The sequence below is a fragment of the Spinacia oleracea genome, chromosome 6 (genome assembly GCF_020520425.1).
Source record: "Spinacia oleracea cultivar Varoflay chromosome 6, BTI_SOV_V1, whole genome shotgun sequence".
NCBI classification, from domain to species: domain Eukaryota; kingdom Viridiplantae; phylum Streptophyta; class Magnoliopsida; order Caryophyllales; family Amaranthaceae; genus Spinacia; species Spinacia oleracea.
This window is the reverse complement of record NC_079492.1, coordinates 12,562,833-12,590,707: the sequence shown is the minus strand read 5'-3', so window position 1 is coordinate 12,590,707 and position 27,875 is coordinate 12,562,833. Positions and strand designations below refer to the sequence as shown.

The following is a 27,875-nucleotide window of genomic DNA, read 5'->3' as shown; positions in this document are numbered from 1 at the left end:
ATATTTGCTCATTTGTGTAAAAGATAAAACATGAGCAAATTTTTTTAATGTTAAGTAATCTGAGATTTTAAAATATTTGCTCATTTAGACACGATGAGCAAAAGTTTTTAATATTAAAAAACCCGAACTTTAAAATTTTATAAATAAGCAAAAATATTTGCTCATTTGTGTAAAGTATAAGAAATGAGGAAAAATATTTGCTCATTTGTGTAAACTATAAGAAATGAGCAAAAATATTTTGCTCATTTGTGTAAACGATAAAAAATGAGCAAAAATATTTGCTCATTTGTGTAAACTATAAGAAATGAGCAAAACTATTTGCTCATTTGAGTAAAGTATAAGAAATGAGCAAACATATTTGCTCATTTGTATGATGTATATGAAATGAGCAAAAATATTTGCTCATTTGTGTAAACTATAAGAAATGAGCAAAAATATTTGCTCATTTGTGTAAACTATAAGAAATGAGCAAAAATATTTGCTCATTTGTGTAAACGATAAAAAATGAGCAAATTTTTTGATTGTTAAGTAATCTAAGATTTTAAAATATTTGCTCATTTAGACACGATGAGCAAAAGTTTTGAATATTAACAAACCCGAACTTTAAAATTTTATAAATGAGCAAAAATATTTGCTCATTTGTGTAAACTAAAAAAAAATGAGCAAAGTTTTTGAATGTTAAGTTATCTGAGATTTTAAAATATTTGTTCATTTAGACACAATGAGTAAAAGTTTTGAATATTAACAAATTCGAACTTTAAATTTTGCTCATTTGTTTGTCACTACAAAGGTTTAAATTTTTATATGCACTAATTAAACCGATCCTTGATCCTTAAAAGAAAAATAAGAATAGTTAGTTATTCTTATTTCTTGAAACATAATACCTCAAAAAAAAAACATGAACTGATAAGAACTTAATAATATTAACCCAAAACTCAAAAGTAAATAAAACAATACAAAAAGTAAAGATTAACCTACCTGGGATTCGAACCCACATCTTGTGCATTTGCACAATGCCTACCTATTGAGCTAGTAGGCTAGTATTTTTAAATAGAATCAACAAAAGTAAAGCAAAAACCAAAAAAAATGTAAATCAAAACAATTCGAAAACTTGAGCTAATGGCAATAACAGACCAACATCAACAGATTTCACGAAGTCAATGTAGGTCAACTCTTGCCAAATAATTAATTAATTGACCTAGATTTCTCCTCTTTCTATCCAGATCATGGATGCGAATGCAATCTGCCATGCCCTTGTTGCTGCTTCAATAGACCAGCCAAATCTGGAATCCAATTAGGTACGAGAATTATCAACCTGTAAATGCAATCAGATTTTTTTTTCAGAACTTCACAAAACAGAACACAAAGCTGGTCAAATCACAGTTTTTCCAACTTTGGTGCTGTAATACTTACTTCCTCCTTGAAGCAGCATGTATAATTTTGATTCATAGTGTAGTTGGGGATGCTTGGTCTTCACATATTATTTCACCTGTCCCTGCAAACCGCCTTGCTTCTTAGCTTTCTCTTGTGGGGCTTGCTTCTCTAAATCTTCAACGAAGGTCTTATCACTAAGCCTACTAAACTGAGCCTACTAAACCTAGCATTGAGTGTAGCTAGAGATGACGCTTTGAAAGGATCAGGAATACCAATATTGTCTTCTTCATCACTAAGAATCACAACATCAACCTGTGAGAGTTACAACATCAACCTGTGAGAGTTACAACATCAACCTGTGAGAGTTACAACATCAACCTGTGAGAGTTACAACAACCTGTGAGAATCACAGATATTGTTAATACTCAAAATACAAACTACATCAGCCAAAACCAGGAGAATAATGAACCAGAAGCAAGAGAATCGCAAATATAACCAAACTCAACACTTATAAACTACTTGGACATTCATGAAAGGAAAAAAAAAACAAATCACAGATTCAATGAAATCAACTCAAATCGATTCTTGAATTTATCCAATTCTAGGATATCTAATACAGAACCCTCATTCAAGGAAAATAAATACGAAAATCAAGTAAAAATGGCAGCAGGTTGATAGACTGATCACCTGGTCGGCAAGAAGAGTCACATTTAAACCAGCAGCGAGTGCAACAACTCGAAACTTTTCTGGATTTTCAGCAACTATATCTAATGTCTGCAAAGATTCGAGTCTCTAATTAAACTTTATAAGATCCATCAAAACTTTAAACAATATATAAACATATCTATTTCTCCTGAACAAAGACGATACAACATATTTCCTAAGACAAATAAAGTACAGCTTATGGTCAGCATTATGCAGATAAACTGCATTTTATCAGAAAGTTGGCACGGAAATCAAGTTTTAGATATCAAAATGTTACAACCAAGTTCATTTACAGTATTATGTTTATTATGTTTACCTGAGTACCAATAGAACCAGTAGATCCAACAATAGATATAGGCTTCGGACCATCCCAAACCTTGCGATCAGGCTCTGCTATTGCTCGTCCGGGCCAGGCTGGGGGTGGTCTCCGAGCCGGTTGCGCTGAACATCAGATCTTTTTGCTATGTGTTTGAATGTCCTTCCTTTTGCAAGATAAATTACCTAGAGCAAAATAGACTTCGGCTCAATTTTTCAGTTGGGAAGCAATATTGAACTAATACATCCTGTAACAATTCCACTCCATTATCTACCAAGAATTTAATGAATTGTCATCTGTAACATTAGTTTGGTATTTAACCAAGTCAACTAACTAAGAACTCTACCCAATACTTACTGATGCCTTCTTTGCAAGAATACCAAATATCTGTTTGAAGAGTGTGTTGAAAAACTTGATAGATCACAAGAAACTAAAAGAAGATGGGTGCAAGGTGCAATCATCCCAGATGGCTGTTAACATCACAAATTGCATGACAAGTTTGAATTATCTTACCTAGATAAATAACCTTAACTTGACTGTATCAAGTGAAACAAGAACTGAAACCAAAGGGCTATGAGGTTAGAAGGCGAGAGTAAATGTTCAGTTGGTAGAGAGCAGGATAACCCAAAAAAATGGCGGTTGAAATAGAGCAACTGAAAGAAGGTATTTAGTTAAGTTAAGACACAGAAATGGAGATGTAAAGAAGATATTGTTTGCTACATAGAACAAAAAATTAGGATATTCCCTTTAACTTATTGGAAGTGCTTGATGCCGTAAGATTTTCACACTACACCAATACTATGCTTCATTATATAACTGCAAAAATGCAGTACTACAACTATACGAGGCATTTCACCTTCTTTCTTCCTCCCAAGTCCCAAGTCCTCCTACATAATTCTAAAAAGGCATCTGCAACTCTGCAAGTCTGCAAAACAAACTTGATATTCCCTTGTCAAGCAAACACATAGCATAAAAAAATCTGTAACAAAGCTCAAAGAACTAGCAACTTCAGAAATACACTCATTAAATCCATCAGATCATTTAACAGCCTTTTCTACTAATTCTAAAGTAATGGGAAATTCTCTATGTCTTAACGGCTACCTAAAGATAGTAGACGGGGATTACACTAGTCACTATCAAACAGTTAAAATCCAACTAAAAGGAAATCATACAGACGGGAGAACGGTTGCAGTGCTTAAGGCTCATCTCCAACAGGATTCTGGAAATCGAAGCATGAAATTGGTAAGCTCTTGTCTACCACATCAGTAGAAGCATGAGCTGTTGCAAAAGGTGTCATGGTAATAACTACATTGTCATAAGGTTTCAATAAAAGAAAAAAAGCCCACTATAACTTTGTAAACTTCCACAATCAATGGCAATTAGCTAGACACAAAATGCTTTTAACCTGATAATCAACCAATCATAGTAGTTTATTAAGAAATGAGCAAAATTGAATCAAAATAATGAACAATTAAATTTGCTCATTTGAACAAATGAATAATTATAATATTTCTCATTTGGAATAAATGAGCAAATTTTTCACTACAACCAGCTTCAGAGTAGATTCTAAAAGTATTTGCTCATCTGTGTCAACAATCCGAAAACAATTGCGCAAAGAAACAGAACCAGACAGAATTCAACATCACACATTTCAATCATTCAATCATTTGAGGAGCTTCAAATTAATCAATTTTAACTAACCAACACAAAATCACAGGAAAGAACAATCAACAACCTACTCAATTGCAGAAAATTCCAACAGGAACTAGAACCCTTAAATTTAATAAAACCCTAAAAATAACTCACGATAGGAGAAGACGTAGATATGGTGGCGGTCGGAGATGGAAGGGTGGAGATGGTGACGGCGCGGTGGATGACGGTAGCGTGGAGATGGTGCCGGCGCGGTGGTTACAGCAGGTGAGGAAAGGAGAGAAAATCACGAAGGAGCTCCTGAGAGGGAACTCGTGAGGAGAGAGAAAATGAAGCACGAGAAGTCAGGAGAGAGAAAACCATTGTTCTTTTGTTTGATGATGATGTCGATTTTTGTTTGTAATATTTACAATAACGCCATTACTAAAACGTCATTGGAGCGGTTAGATCGAATCTCAGCGAACACACGAGATTGCTTCTCATTCTTCTAATTTTAAGCTTCCTTCTCATTTGAGTGTGTATATATATATATATAGATTTAGGTTCCTATGAGAACCACCTTAAGGTGAGAACCTATCTTAACGTGAGAACCACCTTCATAACCGTTTGATCACACGAAATTAACGGATGAGATTATTATGAGTCAAATAAACACCACGAAAAAAAATCAACGACCACCGATTTATGTTCTGATCCAGTTAACTTACCAGACTATCAAAAACTATGCAACCACTTAAAATCAAGCTAAAAATGTGAGTTAGCCATAAATATCATAATTCAAACAATTTGTAAGCAACCAATTTCGTACTAAATTAGGACAAATTAATATACACAAAAATAGATTAATAAACCTATCATTTTGAAGTTACCTTTTCGATTGCTGAAGAAGTCTTCATAATCACACTAGAATACTTAATTCCAGCATCCCATAAGATTAAATTACAAAATTCAAGGAAATATTTGACCTTGAAGCTCAAACTTAATCTGCAATCTAAATCGAATAAACTAAAAAAAAACCTAGAAATAAAACTGGACTAGATTCGCAAAGCTTATCTGTGTATTTGAGAAAGTTTTGATTGAAGTAAATTGACCAAATTATACAAGAAGCTTGGGGATTGATAACAAATTCAGAAAAATCGCAAAATCATCTAAAGACTGAGACGAAAGAGCTTGAAATTTTTGTTAATTGAGTCGCCAATTTTTCTGGAAAGAAGAGAGAGAAAATTTAATTTTTGGAAGGCAGAGAGCAAAAATTGTGAAGCTGACCCGTAAACATTCGGATTATGGAATTTAATCGCAGCCGGAAACAATGATAAGAACGTAATAAGAAAATGATTGAACGAGGTTACTTTGTGAACATAAGTAAAAAAGATTTTTGTGTACACTTTTTTTTAAATTAAATATGCATATTTTTTAAATTAAGTGTGCATATATTCTTTACTAAATATACATATTTTTTCGTTTTCAGAAAATAAAAAGGTATATTCATCTTGGAATATTATGCACATAAAAAGGTGTACATATAGTTGAAATATTATGCACATTTAGTTCAAAACATATGCATATTTAGTTCAAAAAATATACATAAAGGATTAAAGGTCCTCACCGTGAGGGAGGTTCTCACGATAAAACAGTTCTCACCGGAACCTTACCCTATATATATATGCTAATGTTATTTTTTCATAAAAAGCAAATATTACGTCATTTTAACGCGCGATAGTACCTTCCTCCCAATACTCTCGAGTGTACCTAACAATTTGCGGCTTACTCCAGCAAGTAAATTTTCCTCCTCACCAAAATCGGTTTGACATGGTGATGGTCAATCAAATTGATGTTCTTCTCAAGATTGACTCTGATTTGGGTACAGCAGTCATGTTATTGAGAAGGCCTCTTTCATATATCCGGAAAAAGGGGTTGTTTGGAGTTTTTAAACTTAGGTTTTAGATCTATCAATCGCTGCCGAATTCCGATGACCCCTCCTTATTGGCTGTTAATACTATACTTTCAATGATGAAAAACGTAAATACAGAAAACTAGATTAGGACGAGTTAATCTCTGTCCTTAGGATAATAATAGCCGTGAGGGAGTAATATAACTAACCCAATACTAGCAAACCAAGCCCAATGCTCCACTAGGCCCAACAACCCAAGTCATCTCATATTCAATATATGAGGCACATGGGTACATTTAAAAGACAACCAAAACATCATTTCTCTTCCATGTGGGAGAATACTCCTACTCATACAACTTGAAGACTAATATCTAACATTGGCAAGTGGGATTGGGCTCCCTAGCGTTGCTGCTGGATTGCATGGTAGAGAGAAGTTTGAATTAGGTATTTAAACTAATTTCTTCTGTCTTTATTTATTTCAAAGGTCTTGCGCGTACAAGGTTTATTGTACATCAAGATAACTTTTATCCATTTTTTTGGGTAACTTTAACCTAGTTTTGATTAACTTTTATATTAGTAAAAATAGTTGATAGATAAACATATTAAAGGGTTAAATGATTAATGTTATACATTAGTGATTTGGAATAAATACGTTTTACTAAAATGAAAAAATTTATCACTAAAAAGTAGATAACTCTTACCTATATAAGCTTAACTTTTAAGCATTTTGAGTTAAATTTTACTCCGGTGTACAATATTTATTCTACAACCTTTGTAAATAAGAATTAGTGTATTCATTTATGCGGTTTAAATTAGATTTGCGCTTCTGGAGTACCTGGGTTCCTGAATTTGGGAAATAGGGGAATTATAGCTGATTGAATTTTGGTATATGAGCATTAAATATATTTCCCAAATTGGTACTCCGTATTAGTTTAGGAGTTGTTTGGGCTCCCAATTGATTCTCAATTGGGCCACTAAGTCCAAAGCCCAATGGCTCTAAACAAACAGCATCAAACCCACCAATGGCTAGTCAGCCATCCATCAAGGCCCAAGGCCCAATAGCAATAAATGACCTATGGGCATTTATTATGCAAACACTATAAATAGGCCGCCAAGGCTCACACCTCAAGGTACGTCGAATTTACCGCCTTAAGACTACTCTTCTAGAGAACTTCTCTCTAGAATCCGAGCATCATTCTTACTTAGGCATCGGAGGGGCTTTCCTCGGAAACACCCCCGAGGCTAGTAACTTTGCTATTGTGCAGGTGAATTCGGACTCCACTCATTCAAACAAGCAAGATCTTCAACACATACAAAAGGGCCTTCATTCGAAGCCCATTGTTTCCATCTTTACAACACCGGAACAATTTGGCGCCGTCTGTGGGGACGAACACTTCAAAGCCTTTGAAAGACATCAATCACCTCTTTCCGCGAAAATGGTGAACGATGTTGTTAACAACAATGACGACGATATGATGGTGCGGTCAGATTCAGAATCTGACCAAGAGGGGCACCCTCAATCGATGGCGAGGTCACAGCCAAGCAGAGCTACGACCGCCACAAATGCAGGACCTCCGATTCCAACTAGGGAAGAGCTCACTGCGGCCATGACCATCATGCAAAACTTCCTCTTCAATGAGAAGCAGCAAGGGCTGGCAAATGACCGCAGAGAAGAGAGGAGGACCAGGCGAAGGCTGAACGAGCCACCCAGTGTGGAAGTGTCCAGACCCGAACGAGAACTCCTTCCCTTGACAGGTACACACTTGACGTCGAGGTGGATGGAAAGCACGTGGGACACCCAAAAAAGGGCACAACAGCAACCAGATTGATTTGCGAGACCATCGCCTACTCCAACAGCTCTCCAAAGCGAATCAACTACTCGTAACACTCGGATCCGAAGCTCGGTGCTCAGCAGGTTGAGACCCTCGGTCCATTCAAGGTTAAGACCTTCGATCCATACGAGACTCGGGATAGGTGAGTCGAGCAGGTCTGGCGAACGACCCGAGGTCAGTAGCCGAGAAAGAAGAAGAGACAGGAGGCATGATCGAACCCCTAGCCCCCATCGTACGCCCGAGCGTTCTAGTCACAGAACCTCGGCAAACGAAGGCATCAGGGCTAGACTCGGGAAAAGAATCATGACTCCTACGTCATCCCCTTTCTCGGACGAGCTGATCATGGAAGAAATACCGAAAGTAAGACTGCCAGCGCACCTAACCTACAGCGGAATCACAGATCCGAGGGATCATGTCATCTCATACGAACAGCAAATGTTCTTGAGTCCCTACTCCGAAGCATGTTGGTGTAAATACTTCCCAACCACGCTAACCGGAGTGGCGGGAGAGTGGTTTAGATCGCTGCCGAAGGGATCGATCAAGAGCTGGAAAAAGCTGAAAAAGAGATTCTGCACACAGTTCGTGAGCAACAATCGCCCCGAGCGAACCACAGCAGAACTGACCTCAATCCAACAAGAAAGAGACGAAAGTCTGAGAGAATTCATGGCCAGATTCATGAAGGAATCAACAAACATACCAAACTTGCAGCCAGACGTGGCCATCTTCGCCCTGAAGCACGCGCTCCAGGAAGGGAAGTTCCGTGACGAACTCTCAATGAAGAACCCCTCCAAAATAGCTGACGTGCTCCAAATGGCCGATGCGTTCATCAGAACCGAAGAGTTCAACAAGGCCGCTGCAAAATTGAAGGGATCGTCAGATCCGAGAGACACAAAGAATAACCAAAGCAGGCCCGAGGGCGGCTCAAGGAAAGGGAAAGAGAAAGTAGGAGCTAGAGAGATGAGCCCGAAGAAAGACGGGAGAAGGGGTGAACTTCAACCCAAATACACCAACTACACTCCACTAGCTCTGCCCCGAAAAGAGATATTTAGCCTCAACAGAAATGATGAAAAGTGGAAACTACCGGGGAAGCTCAAGTCCAACCCAGCTCGGAGAAACAAGAACAAGTGGTGCGAGTTCCATGATGACTTTGGTCACCATACCGAAGAGTGCAACTCGCTGAAAGACAACATTGAGGACCTCGTTCGCCGAGGCTACCTGAAACAGTACTTGTTAGACCGAAGGGAGGAAAAAGAAAAGGCCGCAAGCGGCAAACAACACGAGCAACCCCAGAAAAGGGTCTACGAAGCAACAGGGCACAAGAAAAATGACATCCTAGTGGTGTTCGGGGGACAGAAGTCTGGCCAGGCCAGCAAAAAACACCTAAGAGCCCTCTCCCATCGGGTCAACTTCAGCGCGGTTGGAGACAACCAACCACACCCCCCGAACATGACCTTCACTGCTGATGATTGCTTCGGAGTCCAGTACAAACATGACGATCCTCTGGTCATTTCCATGGACCTCAACAACCACAACGTACATCGAGTGTTAGTCGACGGAGGAAGTGCCGTCAACATCATCTTCAGAAACTGCTTCGAGCAGCTGATCCTCGAAGAACCAGAGGAAGCACTGACGAAAGTCAGTTATCCTCTGATCGGATTCAACGGATCCGCAGCTATCCCTCGAGGAAAGATCACCCTGCCAGTCACAGTGGGCGAAGGCCAGGCAGCAAAAACCCTTCGGGACGAATTCTTGGTGATGGACTGCGACTCCGTATACAACGTAATCATGGGGAGAACCATGATTCACAAGATGCAAGCAGTCCCCTCCACATACCACCAGCTGATGATATACGTCTCGGATGCAGGATTCGCCGAACGAATCAGAGGTGATCAAGAAGTGGCGAGAAGAACCTGCCACACTGCTGTCCGAAAGCCCAAACTAGGGGACGGCCCCGAGGAGGAAAAAGGAGCTACGGGAGAGGAAAGCGAGGCAAAAAGGAGAAGAGCAAGCACGAGCAGCTTGTCTCCCGCGGAAGTTGATGCTCGCCCCGAAACCCTATCCCCCGAACCAGATCAAGAAATGGAGGATATCTTCCTCGAAGATGATTCAGACAGGAGCGTCCGAATAGGCAAGGGCCTAAGCTCGGGGCTCCGAATCGATTTGATCCGATTACTCAGGGATCATAAAGACATCTTTGCATGGTCAGCAGCAGATATGCCAGGGATAAATCCGAAGCTGATTTGTCACAAGCTGGATGTCAACGCTGAAGCTCGGCCAATCAAGCAAAAAAAGAGAAATTACTCCTCGGAGAAAAACAAAGCCATCGCCGAGGAGGTTAAAAAGTTGCAAGAGGCCGGATTCATCGAACCATGCATGTATCCGAAGTGGCTGGCCAACGTGGTGATGGTCAAGAAAGCGAACGGCTCATGGCGAATGTGCGTAGATTTCACAGATCTGAACCGAGCCTGCCCCAAAGACTGCTATCCCCTGCCAAGGATAGATCAACTGGTTGACTCCACCAGCGGCCATGCACTGCTCAGCTTCATGGATGCCTTTTCAGGCTACCACCAAGTATTCATGCACCCCGATGACAGGGCAAAGACAGCGTTCATCACAAGCGCAGGAGTGTTCAACTACAAAATGATGCCTTTCGGCTTGAAAAATGCCGGAGCCACCTACCAGAGGTTAGTTGACCACGTCTTCGCCGACCAGAAAGGGAGGAATGTGGAGGTCTACGTGGATGACTCCATCGTAAAAAGCATCAAGGAGGAAGACCATGTCAAAGACTTGGCAGAGACCTTCGGAAATCTGAGGAAATACAGCATGAAGCTGAACCCAAAAAAATGCGTCTTCGGGGTGAAGTCAGGGAAGTTCCTCGGATTCATGGTGAGCGAAAGAGGAATTGATGCGAACCCAGACAAAGTCCAAGCGGCATTGGATTTACCCGAGCCGAAGACCAAGAGAGATGTGCAGAGGCTAACCGGCAGGTTAGCCGCACTAACAAGGTTCATATCAAAAGCCTCGGACAAGGGAGCCCCCTTCTTCAAGGCACTGAAACCAAAGAACCTCCCCGGAGGAGAAGCAGAACCAGTCAAGAAAAAGGGGGTCCCGAGGAAAGTGGATCCCGAACTGATATGGGAACAGGAGCAAAAAGAAGCTTTCCAGCAACTCAGAGCCCACCTAGCTCAACTGCCGACACTGGCCAGACCAAAGGAGGGGGAAACCCTGTACCTATATGTCGCAGTTAGCCCTGGAACCGTCAGCGCAGTGCTTCTTCGGGAAGAAGAAAAGAAGCAACAGCCAATCTACTTCACCAGCCGAACACTCACAGGGGCCGAAACCCGGTACCCACTCATCGAGAAAGTCGCATATGCAGTAGTGGTAGCTGCCCGAAAACTGAGGCCATACTTCGACTCCCACCAGATCACAGTGCTAACTGACCAACCGCTCGAAAAAGTACTCGACAAAATAGAGAGGTCAGGAAGATTGGCTGCCTGGGCCTTCGAACTATCAGAGTTCGGCATCAAATATCAGCCGAGGACAGCAATCAAAGCACAAGCATTGGCAGACTTCTTGGCCGAGTGCTCATACCAGGAAATGTTGGATGATACGAAAAGCACTTGGGAGGTCTTCACTGACGGATCTTCCACAATAAACGGCTCAGGGGCAGGAGTTGTACTGATCCCCCCGACGGGGAAAAGCATAGAGTATGCATTGAAGTTCGGCTTCAAAGCAACCAACAACGAGGCCGAATACGAGGCCGCAATCGCAGGGATAGAGCTTTGTTTATCCCTGGAGGCCGAACATATTCGCCTCAAAACTGATTCCCAGCTTGTAGCCAACCAGATCCGAGGGGAGTATGAGGCCAAATGGCCCAGCATGACAGCCTATTTAGCAAAAATTAAATCCTTAACGTCAAAGTTAAGATCCTTTGAAGTCATCCTCATTCCCCGAGGACAGAACACGCAAGCAGACGCACTGTCAAAACTCGCAAGCTCAACACTCATCGACCTAAACAGGTCGGTCCACGTGGAAGTTCACCAAGAGAGAAGCATCGACTTGCTACCCACCACAGTATGCAGCTTACGTACCGAACCTAGCTGGATGGACGCAGTAGTTGCATACAAAGAAAGGGGAGAACTCCCCGAAGATAAGCTGCAAGCGAGAAAACTGAAAAGATTCAACAGATGGTTCATCATCAGCGCCGAAGGAGAGCTCATGAGGAAATCATTCTCTGCTCCGCTGCTAAAATGTGTGGGTCCAACAGACGCTGACTACATCCTAAGGGAAATCCACCTCGGGATATGCGGAAACCACATTGGAGGTAGGACATTAGCACATAAAGCCCTTCGGGCTGGGTACTGGTGGCCCACTATGGTTTCCGAGGCAAAGCAGATGGCAAGGAAATGCGAGAAATGCCAAAAGTTCGCACCAGCCATCCATCAACCAGCTCAAACCCTACAATCAACACTGTATCCCTTACCATTCGCACAGTGGGGGTTAGACATCATTGGTCCCTTCCCCTCAGCGACGAACCAGAAGAAGTGGTTGATTGTAGGAGTCGACTATTTTAGCAAATGGATCGAAGCCGAAGCTGTCTCCTCCATCACCGAACCTCAGGTCCGCAAGTTCATATGGCAGAACATCATCACAAGGTTCGGCATACCAACACTGATGGTCTTCGACCACGGGAAACAGTTCGACAACACCCCGTTGCAAAAGTGGTGCAAACAGTTCGGCATACACCTAGCATACTCGGCAGTCTGTCACCCACAAAGCAACGGGCAAGCCGAAGCTGCTAACAAACTCATCCTCAACGCACTCAAGAAAAGAGTCGAGGATGACAAAAACAAATGGTTAGAAGAGCTACCCGGAACGCTATGGTCCCTTCGGACCACTGAAAAAGAAGCTACCGGACAAACACCGTTCCACCTTGTATACGGATCCGAAGCTGTAATTCCTGTGGAAATCGGAACAGAAAGCCTGAGGATCCAGGCATACAACAGGTATGATGGGCTCCAAGGAGAAAGCAACAATCAACTTCTATCCGAAGCTCTAGATCTACTGGACGAAGCTCGGAACGATGCAAGGACACTCAACGCAGCCTATTTGCAGAGGGTCAACAAGCATTACAACCGAAGAGTCAACGCCAGACCCCTAAAAGTCGGTGATCTAGTACTCAGAAACGCCGCCTCGGTTCAGAAAGGACGGATCCATGGCAAACTCTCAGCCACTTGGGAAGGACCATACATCATCCATTCCGAAAAAAGGCCAGGCACGTATATGCTGAAACAGTTAGATGGAACAATTCTGAAGAACCATTGGAATACCGATGTTCTCAAGAAATATTTTGTATGATCTCTGTCTGTAAACCAAGTAAGTTGTTTAATGAGAAGAGGAAAGCCATTTGGCACCATGTGTTTCATTGAACTTATCTCTACATTTATTGTCCCTTTATATATATCTGCAGCCTCGGATCTGATCAATCCGAGACTAAAAACAGGTTGACTTTGCCCATTCCTTGATAAAATGCAAGAAATGACCAAATCATACACTTCAGGGAACCGTCCAGAATCCTCGGATTCGCGGTACCCTAATAAAATTTGTTCGCAACAAACAGTCGCTCGAATCAAGTTATAAAACTCCGGCTCAGATCCACGGATCGCCGAAGGCATAACTAAAGAGGCAGACTAGCGATCTCTTGCCCAGGTTTCCGAACCACAAGAGATCGGAAGAACAATCCAAACCTCTGAGCAGATCGACGGATTTGAAGAGTCTGGAAACTAAAGAGTCTCTTAGCAGATCTACGGATTTGAAGAACTCGCAAAACTAAAGAGTCTCTTAGCAGATCTTCGGATTTGAAGAACTCGCAAAACTAAAGAGTCTCTTAGCAGATCTACGGATTTGAAGAACTCGCAAAACTAAAGAGTCTCTTAGCAGATCTACGGATTTGAAGAACTCGCAAAGTCAAAGAGCCTCTTAGCAGATCTACGGATTTGAAGAACTCGCAAAAGTTAAAAAGTCTCTTAACAGATCTACGGATCTAAAGAGCTCGCAAGGTCAAAAGGTTTTTAGCAAGTCTACAGAAAGAGGAGCTCGAGAAATCTACGGATTTAAAGACCTAAAAATTGCGAAAGAACAAGTTGAAAAGAAGCAGCCAAGTAACAAACATTCATTTTTTATTCAATATTTGGGGGAAGTACAAATACATCGAAAAACCTCAAAAATTGAAAACAAAATGAAACAAGTTAAAATCGGCAGCCATCAACAGACAATACCGGCCTACCGAAGTACTAAAGAAAACAAAAAAGAAATAAGTACAACGCAGCGCCGAGGCAAAAGGGGGGAAAGGCAAGCACATGTTCGGAAGTCCTCAACTGGAACCGACCGACTCTGAAGAAGACGACTGCCCGAATCCCTAGCTCTTGGGAGTCTCAGGAGCATCCCCCAGAGGAGCATCCTTCGAAGAACCCCCAGCAGTAGTATCACCTTCGGAAGCCGCCTTCTGGGCCCGAGCCTCTGCAAGAGCAGCTTGGCGTTCAGCTTCAGCTTCGTCTCGATCGGCCTGGCACTCCACCAAGTGATCCTGGGCCCTCATCCAGAGCGGAACCTTCTCATTCCAAGGGAAATGAGGCATATGCTTCGCGAACATCCGCCGAGCACCCAGGATGCCATTCCAGTATTGCTCTCTACACTGATCAGCAGTGTAGAGGTCAACTCTCTCTTGCTCCAACTTCCGAATGGCAGCATCTTTCTCTCGGATCTTCAGCTGGAGAACGGGCACCTTGTCAGCTTGATTCTGAACAATCTCCCGGTGCTTGATAAACTGCTGAAGCCTCGCCTCCGCTTCCTGGCTCTGCTTAATGGCCGCCTCAAATTTAGACGTCATCTCCTTGAGAAGACTGTCTTTTTCTTCAAGCTCGCTCGCAAACTTGGCAGCCATTTCTCTCCTCTCCCTGTCGAAGGAAGCTATCTTTTCAGCATCCTCTTCAACTTGGAAAGTGAGCTTCCCAACTTCGGCCCCGATCTGTTCCGCCGCTTCCCTAGCCTCACGACTGTACTGAAGGTACAGTTGCTTGAGGTCCACCATCTCGGCCATGAGCTGCCCAGCCTTCTGGTCCAAGACAGGGATATCACGAGCATAAGCCTCCTGATACCTCCTCAGCTGCCTTTCCTCAACCGAGCTACACTCGGAAGCGAACGAGGACCAGAAAACAGCCTGGGAAAGAAGAAAGGACGAGAAAAGATGAGGAAAGAAGAAAACAACAAACAAAAAAAAAAAAAAAAAAAAAAACGGAACTCAAAACAAAATTTCCAACACTTACCTCATTCAGATAATATTGGGCCATCATAGCTGGGTTCCTCTCCTCAGCTCCAGGAACCCTCCACTGCGGGTTGGCCCGAAGAAGATTCTCCCGTGCAGCTTCGGGACCCACCAAAGATCCCACGTGAGCCATGGGGTTCTCCCCCAAAACCGGAGCTCTGGCATAGCGAGCCATCGCTTCCCTTACCTCTTCGGGGATCCGTTTCAGCGGAACATCCGAGCAAGGGTCAGCGTGGATCAGTCTATCCAGGGCCGAGGTCGAAGTGGAGCCCAAGGTCGAATGACGCCTCTTCCTCGTCAGACCCTGCTCGGGTTCCTCCTTCTCAGCTTCGGGAACCTCTACGTGAGCTTCGGTGAGATCCACCATCTCCTTATCCGGACTTTTCTCCCTTTCGAGAGAAACGTCAGCAGCTTCTTCCTTCTGCTCGGCCACAATAGGGACATCCGAGCCAGGAACAAGGTCGGCTTCAATTGCCTCCATCACCTTGGTTATATCCTGGATCTCGATCCCTAAAGCAGCAGACGGCTTCAGCGGAGAAGGGATGGTATCTTCCTCAGCCAGCGGTTGGTCCACGGGAGGCGGTTCCACAACCACCACACTCTTCAACTTCTGCCCGGGCAAGGGCATGAAGTGAAGGAGGTTTTTGGGAGGAGGCATGACTTCCGAAACCACTTCCTACAGGGCAAACGCTCAAAGGTCAGTTTCAGAAAAAGAGAGAACAGACCACAAAAGCTCTAAGTCAGAACAAATACCTTCTCCGAAGACTGATCAGCTTTCGCCTTCTTCGGATGCGCAGAAGGCCTCAAAAGAGTGCTGCTCTTCCTTTTGCGCTGATCCTAAACAGAAGAAACCAAGGGTCAATAAAGGTAAAACAAGACAAAGGAAGGAATAAAGAAAAATCGCGAAGTACCCGGTTCCTAGATAAAGAGATATCTATCCGAGCCGGAGATGAAACCGAAGGAACGGCACGCGGCACAGCGTCAGTCCCAGGACCCTAAAAAGATGGTCCAGGACCAAGACGTTAGCCGACGGCCAACCAAAAAGAAAGACAAACAAAAGATATTGAGATTAGAAACACTCACCGGATCCGAGGTTGTCCTCAAATCAGGGAGCACGACTTTCACTGGAACAGCTTCGGGAGAAGAGGCAGAATCCCACGGATCAGCTCGAACTTCAGATATCCGAGCGACACCCGACGGAGACAGCACGTAATCCTTCAAACGAGGATTACGAGGATTCTCCTTCCCGAACTTATAATCAGGGGCAGAGTCGTGAATGGTCTTCAGATCCAAAGAAATACCCGAGACCACAGGATCAACGCAGCTGAAGCCGTACTCTGCAGAAACAAAGCACAAAACGAAATCAGTAAAACGAGACCAAAAAGGAGGAGGACAAACTTACTAAAGCACGGTCCCAGCCGAAAGACACCTACCCTGTCAAAAATCCTGCTGAGACCGGCAACAGCAAGAATGTCCTCCCGCAAGATATAGTTGAGGTTCGGGAGCCAGTTGGACGGCAATTTGTAGTTGTCCTCCCGAGCCAAAAACCACTGGAGGAGATCCACGTAGTGGTGATGGTTCCGATCCGGAGCAGCCACGCTTCGCATATCAGGATCAGGAGTCACAAACCACTTCGGAGGGCGGTAAAAATGTGGATGCTTCGGATCTGTCGGCACACGAACGAACAACCACTCCGTCTTCCAGTTATGATCAGAGCTGAGGTAAGGGTAGGCCGTAATATAGTTCGGCTCCCCCTTTCTTCGGGATCTTTTGTTGATAATGGTCCACCAACCATACCCATCCCCCTTGGAAGCGTGGTTGAAAGACAGATCGTGCAGATCCCGAAACACGGCAACAGAGCATGGAAAGTTAATAAAATCGCACACCCATCTAAATCCGATGATGTGCCTCATAGATTTGGGGGTAAGCTGGGCCAAACTGATGTTATACGACACCAAGAGCTCGGATATGAAGGGATCCAAAGGAAAGCGGAGGCCGTTCTCCAAATGATGAGTATACACAGAGATGAACCCCCTCGGCGGATGAGTCACCCGAGGACGCTCCTGGTCGGGAAGCTCGCACCAGTACCCCAAGGCGTGCTGGATTCCGTATAACTCTTCGGCCCTCCGATGGTAATGCCCCAGCTTCGCCTCCACCAACCAGTCACCACTGACCGATTTTTCCAAGGGACCATCGATCTTAGTGGTCTCATGCAGAATCGGGGCATACTTACCCTGCGGATCAGCTTCAGTCCAATGAACTGGAAACTCAGGGTAGGAGCGGCGCACACCCGAAGAGCCAGCCTTTTTACCAGAAGTTGCGCGTTCAGACACGCTAGACCCGCCAACAACATCATCTTTCGAAGCATCCCAACCAGTCGAACGCCTCTCCACTGGCCTCTCCGAAGGCCGACCCCTCGAAGTTTTCGGTAACCTTCCCGAAGGCACGTTCTCCCTCTCACTAGAGGAGCCAACGACGAACTTGCTCTTGCCCCTATTCTTTGCCATGGCCGCGAATTCTCGGTCTAGGGTTGAGATTGAGGGGTAGAAGGAAAAACGAAGAAAAAAGGAGAATTCAGAAACAAATTACCTTTTTCCGAAGCGGAATTCGCCGATAAAACGAACAACACAAGTTCCCGAAGTCCAAAGTTGGCCGAATTTCGTAGATCTGAAGAAACAAATTGCACTGCGATCGCCGGAATTTAGAGAGAGAAAGGGTTTGAAAGAAGGAGTAAAAAGTTCGAAAAGAGCAATGCACCCCGTATTTATAGAAAAGAAAAGGGGCGCATCAACTTCCTCAACCCACGATCTCCACGGCACAATACAACTCCCAACACTTGTCATCAATGCAAATCATCCCTTTTCAGAAAAAGAGAGGGAACTTTCGGACTTCTGACAGCTGGAAACCCACCCATTTAATTCTAAATGGACCGGGTCTGGGGGGCATGTTGTTTGGGCTCCCAATTGATTCTCAATTGGGCCACTAAGTCCAAAGCCCAATGGCTCTAAACAAACAGCATCAAACCCACCAATGGCTAGTCAGCCATCCATCAAGGCCCAAGGCCCAATAGCAATAAATGACCTATGGGCATTTATTATGCAAACACTATAAATAGGCCGCCAAGGCTCACACCTCAAGGTACGTCGAATTTACCGCCTTAAGACTACTCTTCTAGAGAACTTCTCTCTAGAATCCGAGCATCATTCTTACTTAGGCATCGGAGGGGCTTTCCTCGGAAACACCCCCGAGGCTAGTAACTTTGCTATTGTGCAGGTGAATTCGGACTCCACTCATTCAAACAAGCAAGATCTTCAACACATACAAAAGGGCCTTCATTCGAAGCCCATTGTTTCCATCTTTACAACACCGGAACAGGAGTGTATGACAAAGTCACGAGTTTGTACAACTAGAAGTCTAGAAAGACTCCGTTTTTGCAACGAGAAGGCCAATTGAACAATGTGTGACTATTTCTAAGACGACGCAAAACGAATTAGATTTTAATGTTAAAGTGTTCTTTTGAATTTGGCTAATTTTAATTTTTTTTTTTTAACTTATTTTTACTACGTTTCGTAGTTATAACTTGTTAGTAGTACTTGGTAGCCCGAATAGAACATATCTCATCTCATTGAAACTTATTTGAACTTATCACAAATAATTTCTCGTAAAATATAATTTTGGAAGCTAAAGACAAGAACAAAGCCTTGTAGAATTAAAATTGCATTGTGTTGAGGAGCTGTAAGTCTTAAATGGCTTGTGTCCATGTTTATATGGACACAAGTGACTCATATTGGCACCCATTAATTTGGTATTGATACTGAGACTCATGTGGTATTGGTATACCAATACATGGCTAAGAAGTAAGAAATAGCCTTACAGCTACACAAGTCATTTGTATTATTGGTAGTGACATATTATATGTTGATACTAAAAGTGGTTGTATTGTTGGTTTCATGTTTCAACTTAAACATAATCAATTAACTTGAAGATAATAATAATAAAAAGAAGCTTGTATACAACTCCATGTATAAAACTATACAACTTATATCTAAACCATATCAATGTATAAATTACAAAACAATTTTTGTGTGTGTGTTTATGTCCGACTTGAGAATGTTAACGCGGGTACATGTTACTTTCCTGACTTCGGAATCCATCTTGTTCTCCTGTAATTTGTATTTGTTCACCTGGCACACTCGTGTCATATGAAACTGAGGAAGAGGGCGATGGAAATTGGATATCGGAGGAGTTGTTTTGAAGAATGAGGAGGACTGATTCCATTCCTGGTCTACTTGAAGGGTCTACTTGTACACAAAATAACCCTACTTGGATACATCTTAGGACTTCAATTTCGGAATAGTTGTTTCCTAGTGATGGATCAACTAGCTCCATTGTAGTCCTTGTGTTCCAAAGTTTCCACGCCTGTAGTAAGGGAAACAATATCAATTACTTAGTACCCTACTAGTCCACTACCTTGTTGGCCTCTTATAAGCACATTTTAATCTAACTCGAAACAAAACAAAAAGATAATAACATATTGGCAAATTTGTCAAAAAAACTACTTTATAAATTTGAGTTTTTTGTGAGAAATTACCTCATATAAAAGATGTTACAATTAACTACCTTACTAATATTTTATGTTGAACTATGTAAGATATTACCTTTGACCAGATTATGAACATTGATTGAAGATTTCGAGGTTAAGGTGTATCTCACATGACATCTCACGGAATAGGGGTAATTAAATGGCACACGTAAGATGCATATGGTAAAGTCAACTCCGAAGTTTGAGTTAACGTTTATCAATTGGGAAAAGGTAATATCTTACGAACATAAATTTTTAATAAAGTGGTTAATTACAACATTTTTTTTATAAGGTAGTTTTTCGCAAAAACATGATTTTATAAGGTAGTTTTTGACAAATTTTCCAAGAAGATTTTTTAGATGACTTACATGGCTTATAAGGCTGCCCTTCCCTTGTGATCGAAATAAATTATTGTTTTGCCCGCTTATGATTTCCAAAAGCATTAGTCCAAAACTATAGACATCTGACTTGGTAGAGAATACTCCCACTGCTGCATATTCTGGAGCCATATATCCACTGCAACACATTTTCACCGTCAGAAAATGTGAGTCACTTGGTAACATTTTGTGTATGCTTAAGAGATTTGGTGAAGTAAAATTTCTGTAATCAATTTTCTTAAAGGTTAATGTAGATCTTACAATGTGCCACAAACTTTTGAAGTATTTGCCTGTGTATGGTCAATGTTCATAAGCCTTGCAGTTCCAAAGTCTGCTATCTTTGGGTTCATCTTTTCATCCAACAAAACGTTGCTTATTTTCATATCCCGGTGTATAATTTTGATGCGAGAATCTTCATGAAGGTACAAAAGTCCTCTTGCAATTCCAGTTATGATTTTGAACCTTGTTTTCCAGTCCAAGTACTTGCGCCTGTTTGGATCTACAAGATGATTATGGTTGTCAGTAAAAGGAATACTATCAGAATCAGTTGAATTTGTACCTGATGAAGTGGTTTTAAAGACAGTACCAAATAGAAACTTATCCAGACTCAAGTTGGACACAAATTCATAAACAAGCAACTTTTCTTCGCTTTCCACGCAAAATCCCAAAAGATTGACAAGGTTTTTGTGTTGAAGCTTGGCTAACAATTCGACTTCATTCGTAAATTCTCTGAGACCTTGACCGGAGTATTCAGAGAGTCTCTTAACAGCCATTTCCTGGCCATCTGGAAGCGTTCCCTGCATCAGGTATAAGGAAACTAATTAATTCCATAATGGAGATTAGGCCACCATTTTCCTGGTTAAAAACTTAAACCAAATCAAAATTGTGTACTTTGAGGTGGTTTCCAATGGACATGTAGGATATATTTGGGAATTAAGCCACTGTTTACGCGGTTAGAAACTAAAACCAAATCATAAAGCTGTACTTTAAGGTTATATGACACCAGACATGTAGGATATATTACCTTGTAAACAGACCCAAACCCACCTTCGCCGAGTTTGTTATCAATGGAGAAGTTCCCTGTTGCAGATTTAATTGTTTCGAAGTTGTATTGCAAGGATTCTGAGCTGTTTGAATGTTGGGTTTTTGAATCATCACCATTGCCATCTTTGAGATGACCTTTTCCAACAGCTGAAGAACAGGGGATGTAAAAAGTGTGTGTCATTAGTTGGTATAATTGGGAAACAATGATTACAAGGGTAGCTTCATTTTACTGACACTATGATATCTTAGAGAAAAACTTCGATAAAAAATTTCTCTCAATATTTTTGCAGCCTATTCATTTAAAAATGCCTAATGAGTATGTTACTACATGTTGTTTTGAATGTTTTCTACCAAGTAGAAGTGAAAATATAACAAATAAATCATCATCTGACCCTATTATTAAGGTGAATTGTGTTTCATACATAGTATGTGAAGAGATATGTATCACAAATTCTTATTTAAACATATTGTACAATAAATTTGTACATCGGAGTAAAAGTTAACTTAAATTGCTTAAAAGTTACCCCGATATAATGTAAAAGTTATCTAAATTTACCTGCAGCTGTAGGGGTCGACTGTTTCTTCCTCCTCCTATACACACAAAATGCAATAATGCAGAGAAACAACAATATTAAACCAGCAGCTGGAACAACTGATATTATTGTGTAAAACAGTATGCCTTTGCCTGCCCTGTTTTGATCCATGTTCTGTATGTCCTTATTACTGAGAGATTGCGAAGGTTGTTGGCTTGACGGGATTGGCAGCAAAGACAGTTTTGAGTAAAAAGGTACTGAATCGTACCTCATCTGACAATTAGACCGGAAAAACATAACCATTGTAGAATTTGGAGCATTAACATTTATATATTTCAACAGACCAAGCAAGCATTTCTCGCACTGTAGACCAAATATATCAGGTGTGCATTGAACAAGAGAATAAAGTGTGTTAGTTGGTGGTAGGGGAATAACAGCAGTTTCTGCTGTTGCATAACCATTGTAAGTGTTGTTTTTAGCTGCTTTCTGAACAAGATTGTTCATAGTTTTTGTCACTACTTGTTGAAACTGAATGGGGTCGGATACACTAGACTGACTGAACGCCTGAGAAGTAGGAGGATCGACCTCATATAGAGAGTTGAGCGGTCTGTTTGCGTACCTAAGAGTGCATTCCTGATACCAAATAACTCCTTCTTTCTGGTTTGTACAGTTGACATTTACAATCTGTTTTTTCGCTGATTGTACACATGATTGGCACAATGCAGGATCAATATCTGCTCTGCAATAGAACATGCCATAGGCTTTGTCAGGGGTTTCCCCACTAGTGGAGTTGTGGAAACTGGTTCCGGCGGTTTGTGTACCCAGATCTAAAAGGACATGGTTGAGGTTGTTCTGATATATGCTGTTTTTTGTGTAGTTGCCATTTTTGTCACAGATTGTGTAGAAATAATTGGGTTCAGAGTCTGCAAGAACAGTTTTTAGTAAGAGGAATTGAAGGAAGGTTAAATAATGGAGGGTTTTTGAGATGTAGTAAGATGGTTCCATACTGTCTCATTTGTTGCAGGTATTTGTCTAATGGTATGACCCTATTTCACCATCTTTGCTTGCTTATAGGCAATTTGGCAATTTCAAAGCCAAAATATCTGAAACTTTCTATGATGCAAAACTATATGGCTTCTATAGTTTATTGATACACTTGTAGTATTGCCGAATGAAAATAGCCACTTGTATTATTTTTTGAAATGCTTTAACCGGTTTAGTAGGTTGCAAGTCACACGACTACACGAGACCGTTTAACGTAAGGTCGGATATCTTAGTGAAGGGTGTCCATAGTTTTGAGGTTGGCATGAGTGGTTAAGGGACTCTTGCTCCTTAACCAAGGTCTCGGGTTCGAGCCTTGGTAATGGAAAAAATCTCAACTGGAAGTATGCTGCCCATCGAGATACCCATGCAAACTCCCGCGGGAAGTGGAAACTCCTTGTATTAGAAACAAAAAAAATATAGTTTTGACCTCTTCTTTTATCATTTTGTCGCGATGTTAATTTTTAATGAAAGGAGTTATATATACTGTGCATATCTTTATGTGTCCTAGTTGTCTAACTTGTTGTACATTTCACTTCTGATTTATATATCCCAATTTGATTTTCTTGTACGACATTATTAAGACTTTTTAAAGACCTAGACATTTGTTTTGTAGACGTGCTAAACAGTCGTATAATCCTACAAACTAACTCTAAGAAGATGGACATTGTTGGAACTTGGAAGGACCCAATACTCACATTAGACCACTTCAAATACGACTAGGTATCTCTAATTTGACTTAGTTTTTAATTATATAATCGTGAGATCGTGGCTATTACTTCCTACCAATTGGTTGAGTACTGAGTAGAATAAGTTTTTTGTCTGTTGAAAACTGTATTCATGATCAAATCAAATGCAGAAAACTTTGTAGCTCTACTGCAGTATAACAGACCGACAGAGAGAGAAAGATATTATTAGAATAAGGAAACCGATTACAGGCTAAAAAGATTATGAGAGTTAGTTCTAATACAAGCTGCATAACTAACTATATATACTCCTGACTTGGTGTGCTGTCACAACCAATCATCATACAGGAAAATAATACTCAGCCAATTACAAGGCTTTAACAATTATATGGATTCTACAAACTTTTTTGAAATCTATAGGACGTAGCACCTGTTTCTGTGTTTACAGACCAAGACCAAGCAATGCCAAGGGCAATAGAGAAGGTACGTTTGACATTTACCTTCAAAATAAGGTCATTTACTATACTAAGTAACATCAGTAACATAGAAAGGTAACATAAGTAACATATTGAAAGTAACATCTTTAATTCAACAAAGATAACTTCTAATATGAACATGAAGTAACAACTCAATGTTAGAATTAGTGTGTACAGGGTACCCGTTCCAAAAAATTGAGAACCTGAACCGGAACCTGTTGCAACAGGTTCTCATATTTGTTACTTGGAAGCGAAACCTGCACAATAGGTTCCAATTCCGGAAACGCAGGTTCCTAACAGGTATGAACCACTTTATATAGTTTTGAACGGAAAGGAAGTCTCTCCGTTAATGTATCCTTTAAATCTATAACTTATATGTGACAGTTTTATGTATAACACCAACTTGTTACAAATTGTTGTATCTTCTAATAAAATACTAGCTATACATTGTGATTAAATAGTTATGTTTGATTAATTATACTCTACAATAAACTTTGCATACATAGAGGAGCAGTTGAGATGTTCTCGATGGTACATTTTTCAGATTTGTAAACATGACTTTGTTTAGAAAGGCTTTAGATTAGTGAGGTTTTCTGAATCTATACAGGTAATACCATTAAAATGGTATACTAAAGGCAAAATAGTAACTTTAGTTGGTATATTAAGGGCTAGATGTTAAGTTCATGTAATTAATAAATTGAGTCTGGCCCACGAAAAATAACATTTATCTTTGGCTTGTTAGTACCAAACTATGTTGTTTAGAACCAAATAAAAATGAAACCACGTTACCAAACTATGTTGTTTGGTATCACATGAGAAAATACAACTACTTTTTTTGTACCAAACTATGTGATTTGGTACTAAATAAAAATGCAGAATATTAGTATACCATTTTAATGGTATACTTTAGTATAGATTAAGATTTCCTCTTAAATTAGTACCCATGGTTAAGCTAGCATGGGTTTTGACTGGATAGTGATCTGATGGCTGTTACCGACGACGCTTGTGGAGATTCCGATACATCATTTGATTGCCCTTTGTTTTCTGCGTTGAATGTATACATGAATCAAAATTTCGCATCAGTCAACTCATGTTAAGGGCTTAATTACAAGTATCAATATCATAAGGTTCCACATAAGCATCTATATCGATACTTGTATAATTTATTGTTACAATGCAAGTCGATCAAATATCGATAGCATGATAATCATATAATTGTCTAGCATATTAATAGAGATTATGAAGTGTAAGAGATGTGCATTGTGCACAGTGTTGGTCTTTTAGAGTCTTTGTTACCCACGAAGGAGGCAAAGAGATTTGACCATGAACATGCGCACTTATTGATAGACTTATCGGACCACACACCGGCTTATACAAGAGAAAAAATTGATCACATAAAGTCGAGTTAAGCTTGCACGGTTTAGGCTTTATCAATTGCCAAGTCTGAAAGGTGATGAGGCTTATAACAGAGACTCAACAGACTTGTACCCACGTTGACATTCCCACGAGTAGTCTCACAACACCAAGATATACTTTCTCTATAATATGACCGACCTCCCCGCCCCGCCATTCCCGGCCCCACACCCTCGCTCGCGCACACACCAACGAAAATAACTTTTTGTATTGCATGATTCAATCGAGTTTATGTATTGAATATAGACTTCTTTTCTTGTTCAATTGACTGAAAATCTAAAGTCAACACTTGAAATGGTAAAATGATTTTGGCACACCACTGTGAATAATTTTTCGTGCTTTACTCACAAGACGGTGTGTCAAATTCAATTTTCCTTTAAATGGTGTCAAACTGTCAACAATACAAAGATTGCATGAAATGGTGTCAACCCTTGAAATGGTGTATGTTTAATTTGAAACCAACCGATTGCATGAAATCTGCATGAATGTTTATGTCAACAATTAAAAAGATTGCACAGAACAAGTAAAAGAGCAAACACAAACAAAATTTTAAATAATTAGAGCTCGAATAAACCCTAACCCGTTCGAATTTAGGTGAAGATATCACACCCTTAACAATAAAAATCTAATTCTTTGATACCTCGGTCTTGATATTAGATTAGTGGCACAACATTCTATTAACCATGAATTGAATTTGAAGTATAAATACAGACTAGACTATGGAGTGATTTAGATTAGAAATTCAATCAGCCCCCTAATTCGCCAATTTCAGGAGTCGAAAATTACTTAAACATACACAAACATCAAACATGTAACTTCAAGGAACAAATTGAAGAAGAAAATATTGAAATATTAATCTAGAAAAATCTAGATAATACGATTGTAAAAATCTAGTAGTGAAATGTATTAATGTAGAACCATCTAGAAATATATGATTGTAAATTATAATCTAGAATACTCTTAGAAAATGTCTAGAATTATGCTAAGAAAAATCTAGTATATAAGAAAAATCTAGATAAATGACAAGTGTAGAAAAATCTAAAAACTAGGATACAACAACTATAAATATGTTGTATGTGCATAAATTGAGAAGTGAGCTAATCAAGCGAGTCAATCAAGAGAGTTCCCACAAAATATGAGGGGTAGAAACAAGTGTTCTACCAAAGAAAATATTGTTGTACAATTCTATTAATGTAATCAATTATAAAAATACAAATGTATTATATAATTCAGGTCCATCAAAATTTCCGCGTGCGTCCTCAAATTTTTATAAGAAAAATGTAAAAACGAAGTAAGTAAATTGAATAGACTAGTGAAATGCCTAAATTTCCAATTAGGATACTGAACTGAGAGGACTTCCAAATTCAATGATCCTTAGCATTCACCTAGGACGCAGAAATTAGGATCATCTTTCTTGACTGCCAAACATCTGCCGTTTCACTGTCGCCAAGAAATTGACCAAGATGATCTAGTGTAATAGTATCACCATGCACTACCCTTCCGGCCGGTTCTGAAACTTGAGAGGAACATTCATCTTTCCATTCCCCAAATGAGCGACAATAAGTGAGCGCATTTGGTGTACAATTAATTATTTATTGATATTGGATTACTTTTATTAATTTTTTGATAATTTTAAATGGATCGTTTTTACTAAAATTAAAAGTTTGATCATTAAAGAATGAAATGAGTAACTTAACGTTATATTGGAGTAATTTTAATCGGATATACATACAAATCTGTGAATAGGGAGGACTGGAGTGAGCTTTGAACATGAGACAGATTGACTTTATCACACGCCTTCTTTACTTAGGCACAAAGAAGGAATTTTTTTACTGACTTATGCATAAGTCTCAAAACTTATGTACAAGTAAGGATGGGCATGGGTCGGATCTAGGCCGGGTTTGGTGAGACCCTGATCCATATCTTTTAGGCGGACCCAGACCCGCCGCAGATCCATTGCGTCTGAAAAATTCTGACCCATACCCAGATCGATCCAATAGGTCTAATGGGTCTCGGGTCAAAAATAGGTATAGTGTTATTTTTAACATTTTTTTCTTAGAAAATTTCCCCGTGCCATTAATATAACCGCCATTTACCATCCATATTCACATTCGATACATAAAATATCACAATTTGCAAATTAGTGCCAAAATACTAATGCAGGCATTTATCTAATGAAACTATTTCTAATTTCTAATAATTGGCCGGGTCCAGGGTCGGATCTGGGTCTGAGAATATTGGACCCATACCCGTTTTTAAACACATGAATCAGATCCGCCCTAGATCCATTAGGCCTCAAATAATTAGACCCAGACCCTTAAAATGGATTGGGTCCAATTAACCGGGTCTTGGACCATGCCCATCCCTATGTACAAGTACCCCAATAACCCTGAAACTACTGCCAAAACACTTAGCAAAAGGCTATCTTCCAATCATGTGTGTACTTTCTCAATATAGAATTTGAATAAGCAAAAAAGTCTTTGTTTTTTCTGGTAAGAATAAGGAGAAAGAGATATTTGAACCTTTAATTTAGAATACACATACTTTTAATTTTAACCACTAAATTAAAATTTTATTGGTAATTAAAAACAACTATCCTAATTCCAAATACAACGGAAATGCGTGTATACT

At 40.5% G+C, this 27,875-nt stretch overlaps 2 protein-coding genes and 1 long non-coding RNA gene across 14 annotated transcripts; all 3 read right to left on the bottom strand.

Annotated features, from left to right (window-relative positions):
• Positions 1–832: 832 nt before the first annotated feature.
• On the bottom strand, positions 833–5,387 carry LOC110792150 (uncharacterized). 12 transcript variants are annotated; one of them, XR_008922643.1, is made up of 6 exons: positions 4,915–5,374; positions 3,252–3,320; positions 2,396–2,580; positions 2,062–2,148; positions 1,414–1,752; positions 833–1,315 (listed from the first exon to the last, which is right to left on the bottom strand). It is a non-coding gene; the product is annotated as an uncharacterized lncRNA (long non-coding RNA). The 12 variants fall into 12 exon arrangements; XR_008922642.1 differs by lacking the exon at positions 4,915–5,374 and adding an exon at positions 4,202–4,894; XR_008922641.1 differs by having other exon boundaries at positions 2,396–3,320; positions 4,915–5,387.
• An 8,432-nt stretch (positions 5,388–13,819) lies between these two features.
• On the bottom strand, positions 13,820–18,981 carry LOC130462941 (uncharacterized). Its single transcript, XM_056831933.1, has 6 exons — positions 18,967–18,981; positions 16,176–16,373; positions 16,004–16,087; positions 15,846–15,929; positions 15,094–15,768; positions 13,820–14,987 (listed from the first exon to the last, which is right to left on the bottom strand). Exons 1-6 carry the CDS (start codon positions 18,979–18,981, stop codon positions 14,187–14,189), a joined length of 1,857 nt encoding a protein of 618 aa, XP_056687911.1. The 3' UTR covers positions 13,820–14,186.
• Positions 18,982–18,997: 16 nt separating this feature from the next.
• On the bottom strand, positions 18,998–22,780 carry LOC110792152 (cysteine-rich receptor-like protein kinase 10). The gene is made up of 6 exons (XM_021996964.2): positions 21,652–22,780; positions 21,076–21,242; positions 20,638–20,848; positions 20,313–20,550; positions 20,043–20,190; positions 18,998–19,511 (listed from the first exon to the last, which is right to left on the bottom strand). The coding sequence occupies exons 1-6, from the start codon at positions 22,631–22,633 to the stop codon at positions 19,206–19,208; spliced, it is 2,052 nt and encodes a 683-aa protein (XP_021852656.2). The 5' UTR covers positions 22,634–22,780; the 3' UTR covers positions 18,998–19,205.
• Between the last annotated feature and the right edge of the window lie 5,095 nt (positions 22,781–27,875).

Bases quoted from the DNA above. Each gene is read 5' to 3' on its own strand.
- LOC130462941 (XM_056831933.1), bottom strand. The intron at 16,088-16,175 runs GTGAGTGTTTCT...CCATCTTTTTAG, and splicing joins TGAGGACAACCTCGGATCCG to GGTCCTGGGACTGACGCTGT. The intron at 14,988-15,093 runs GTAAGTGTTGGA...CTTCTTTCCCAG, and splicing joins CCCAATATTATCTGAATGAG to GCTGTTTTCTGGTCCTCGTT.
- LOC110792152 (XM_021996964.2), bottom strand. From the start codon at position 22,633: ATGGAACCATCTTACTACATCTCAAAAACCCTCCATTATTTAACCTTC. The intron at 21,243-21,651 runs GTAAATTTAGAT...CCTGTTCTTCAG, and splicing joins GTCGACCCCTACAGCTGCAG to CTGTTGGAAAAGGTCATCTC. The intron at 20,551-20,637 runs GTACTGTCTTTA...ATCATCTTGTAG, and splicing joins TCTGGATAAGTTTCTATTTG to ATCCAAACAGGCGCAAGTAC.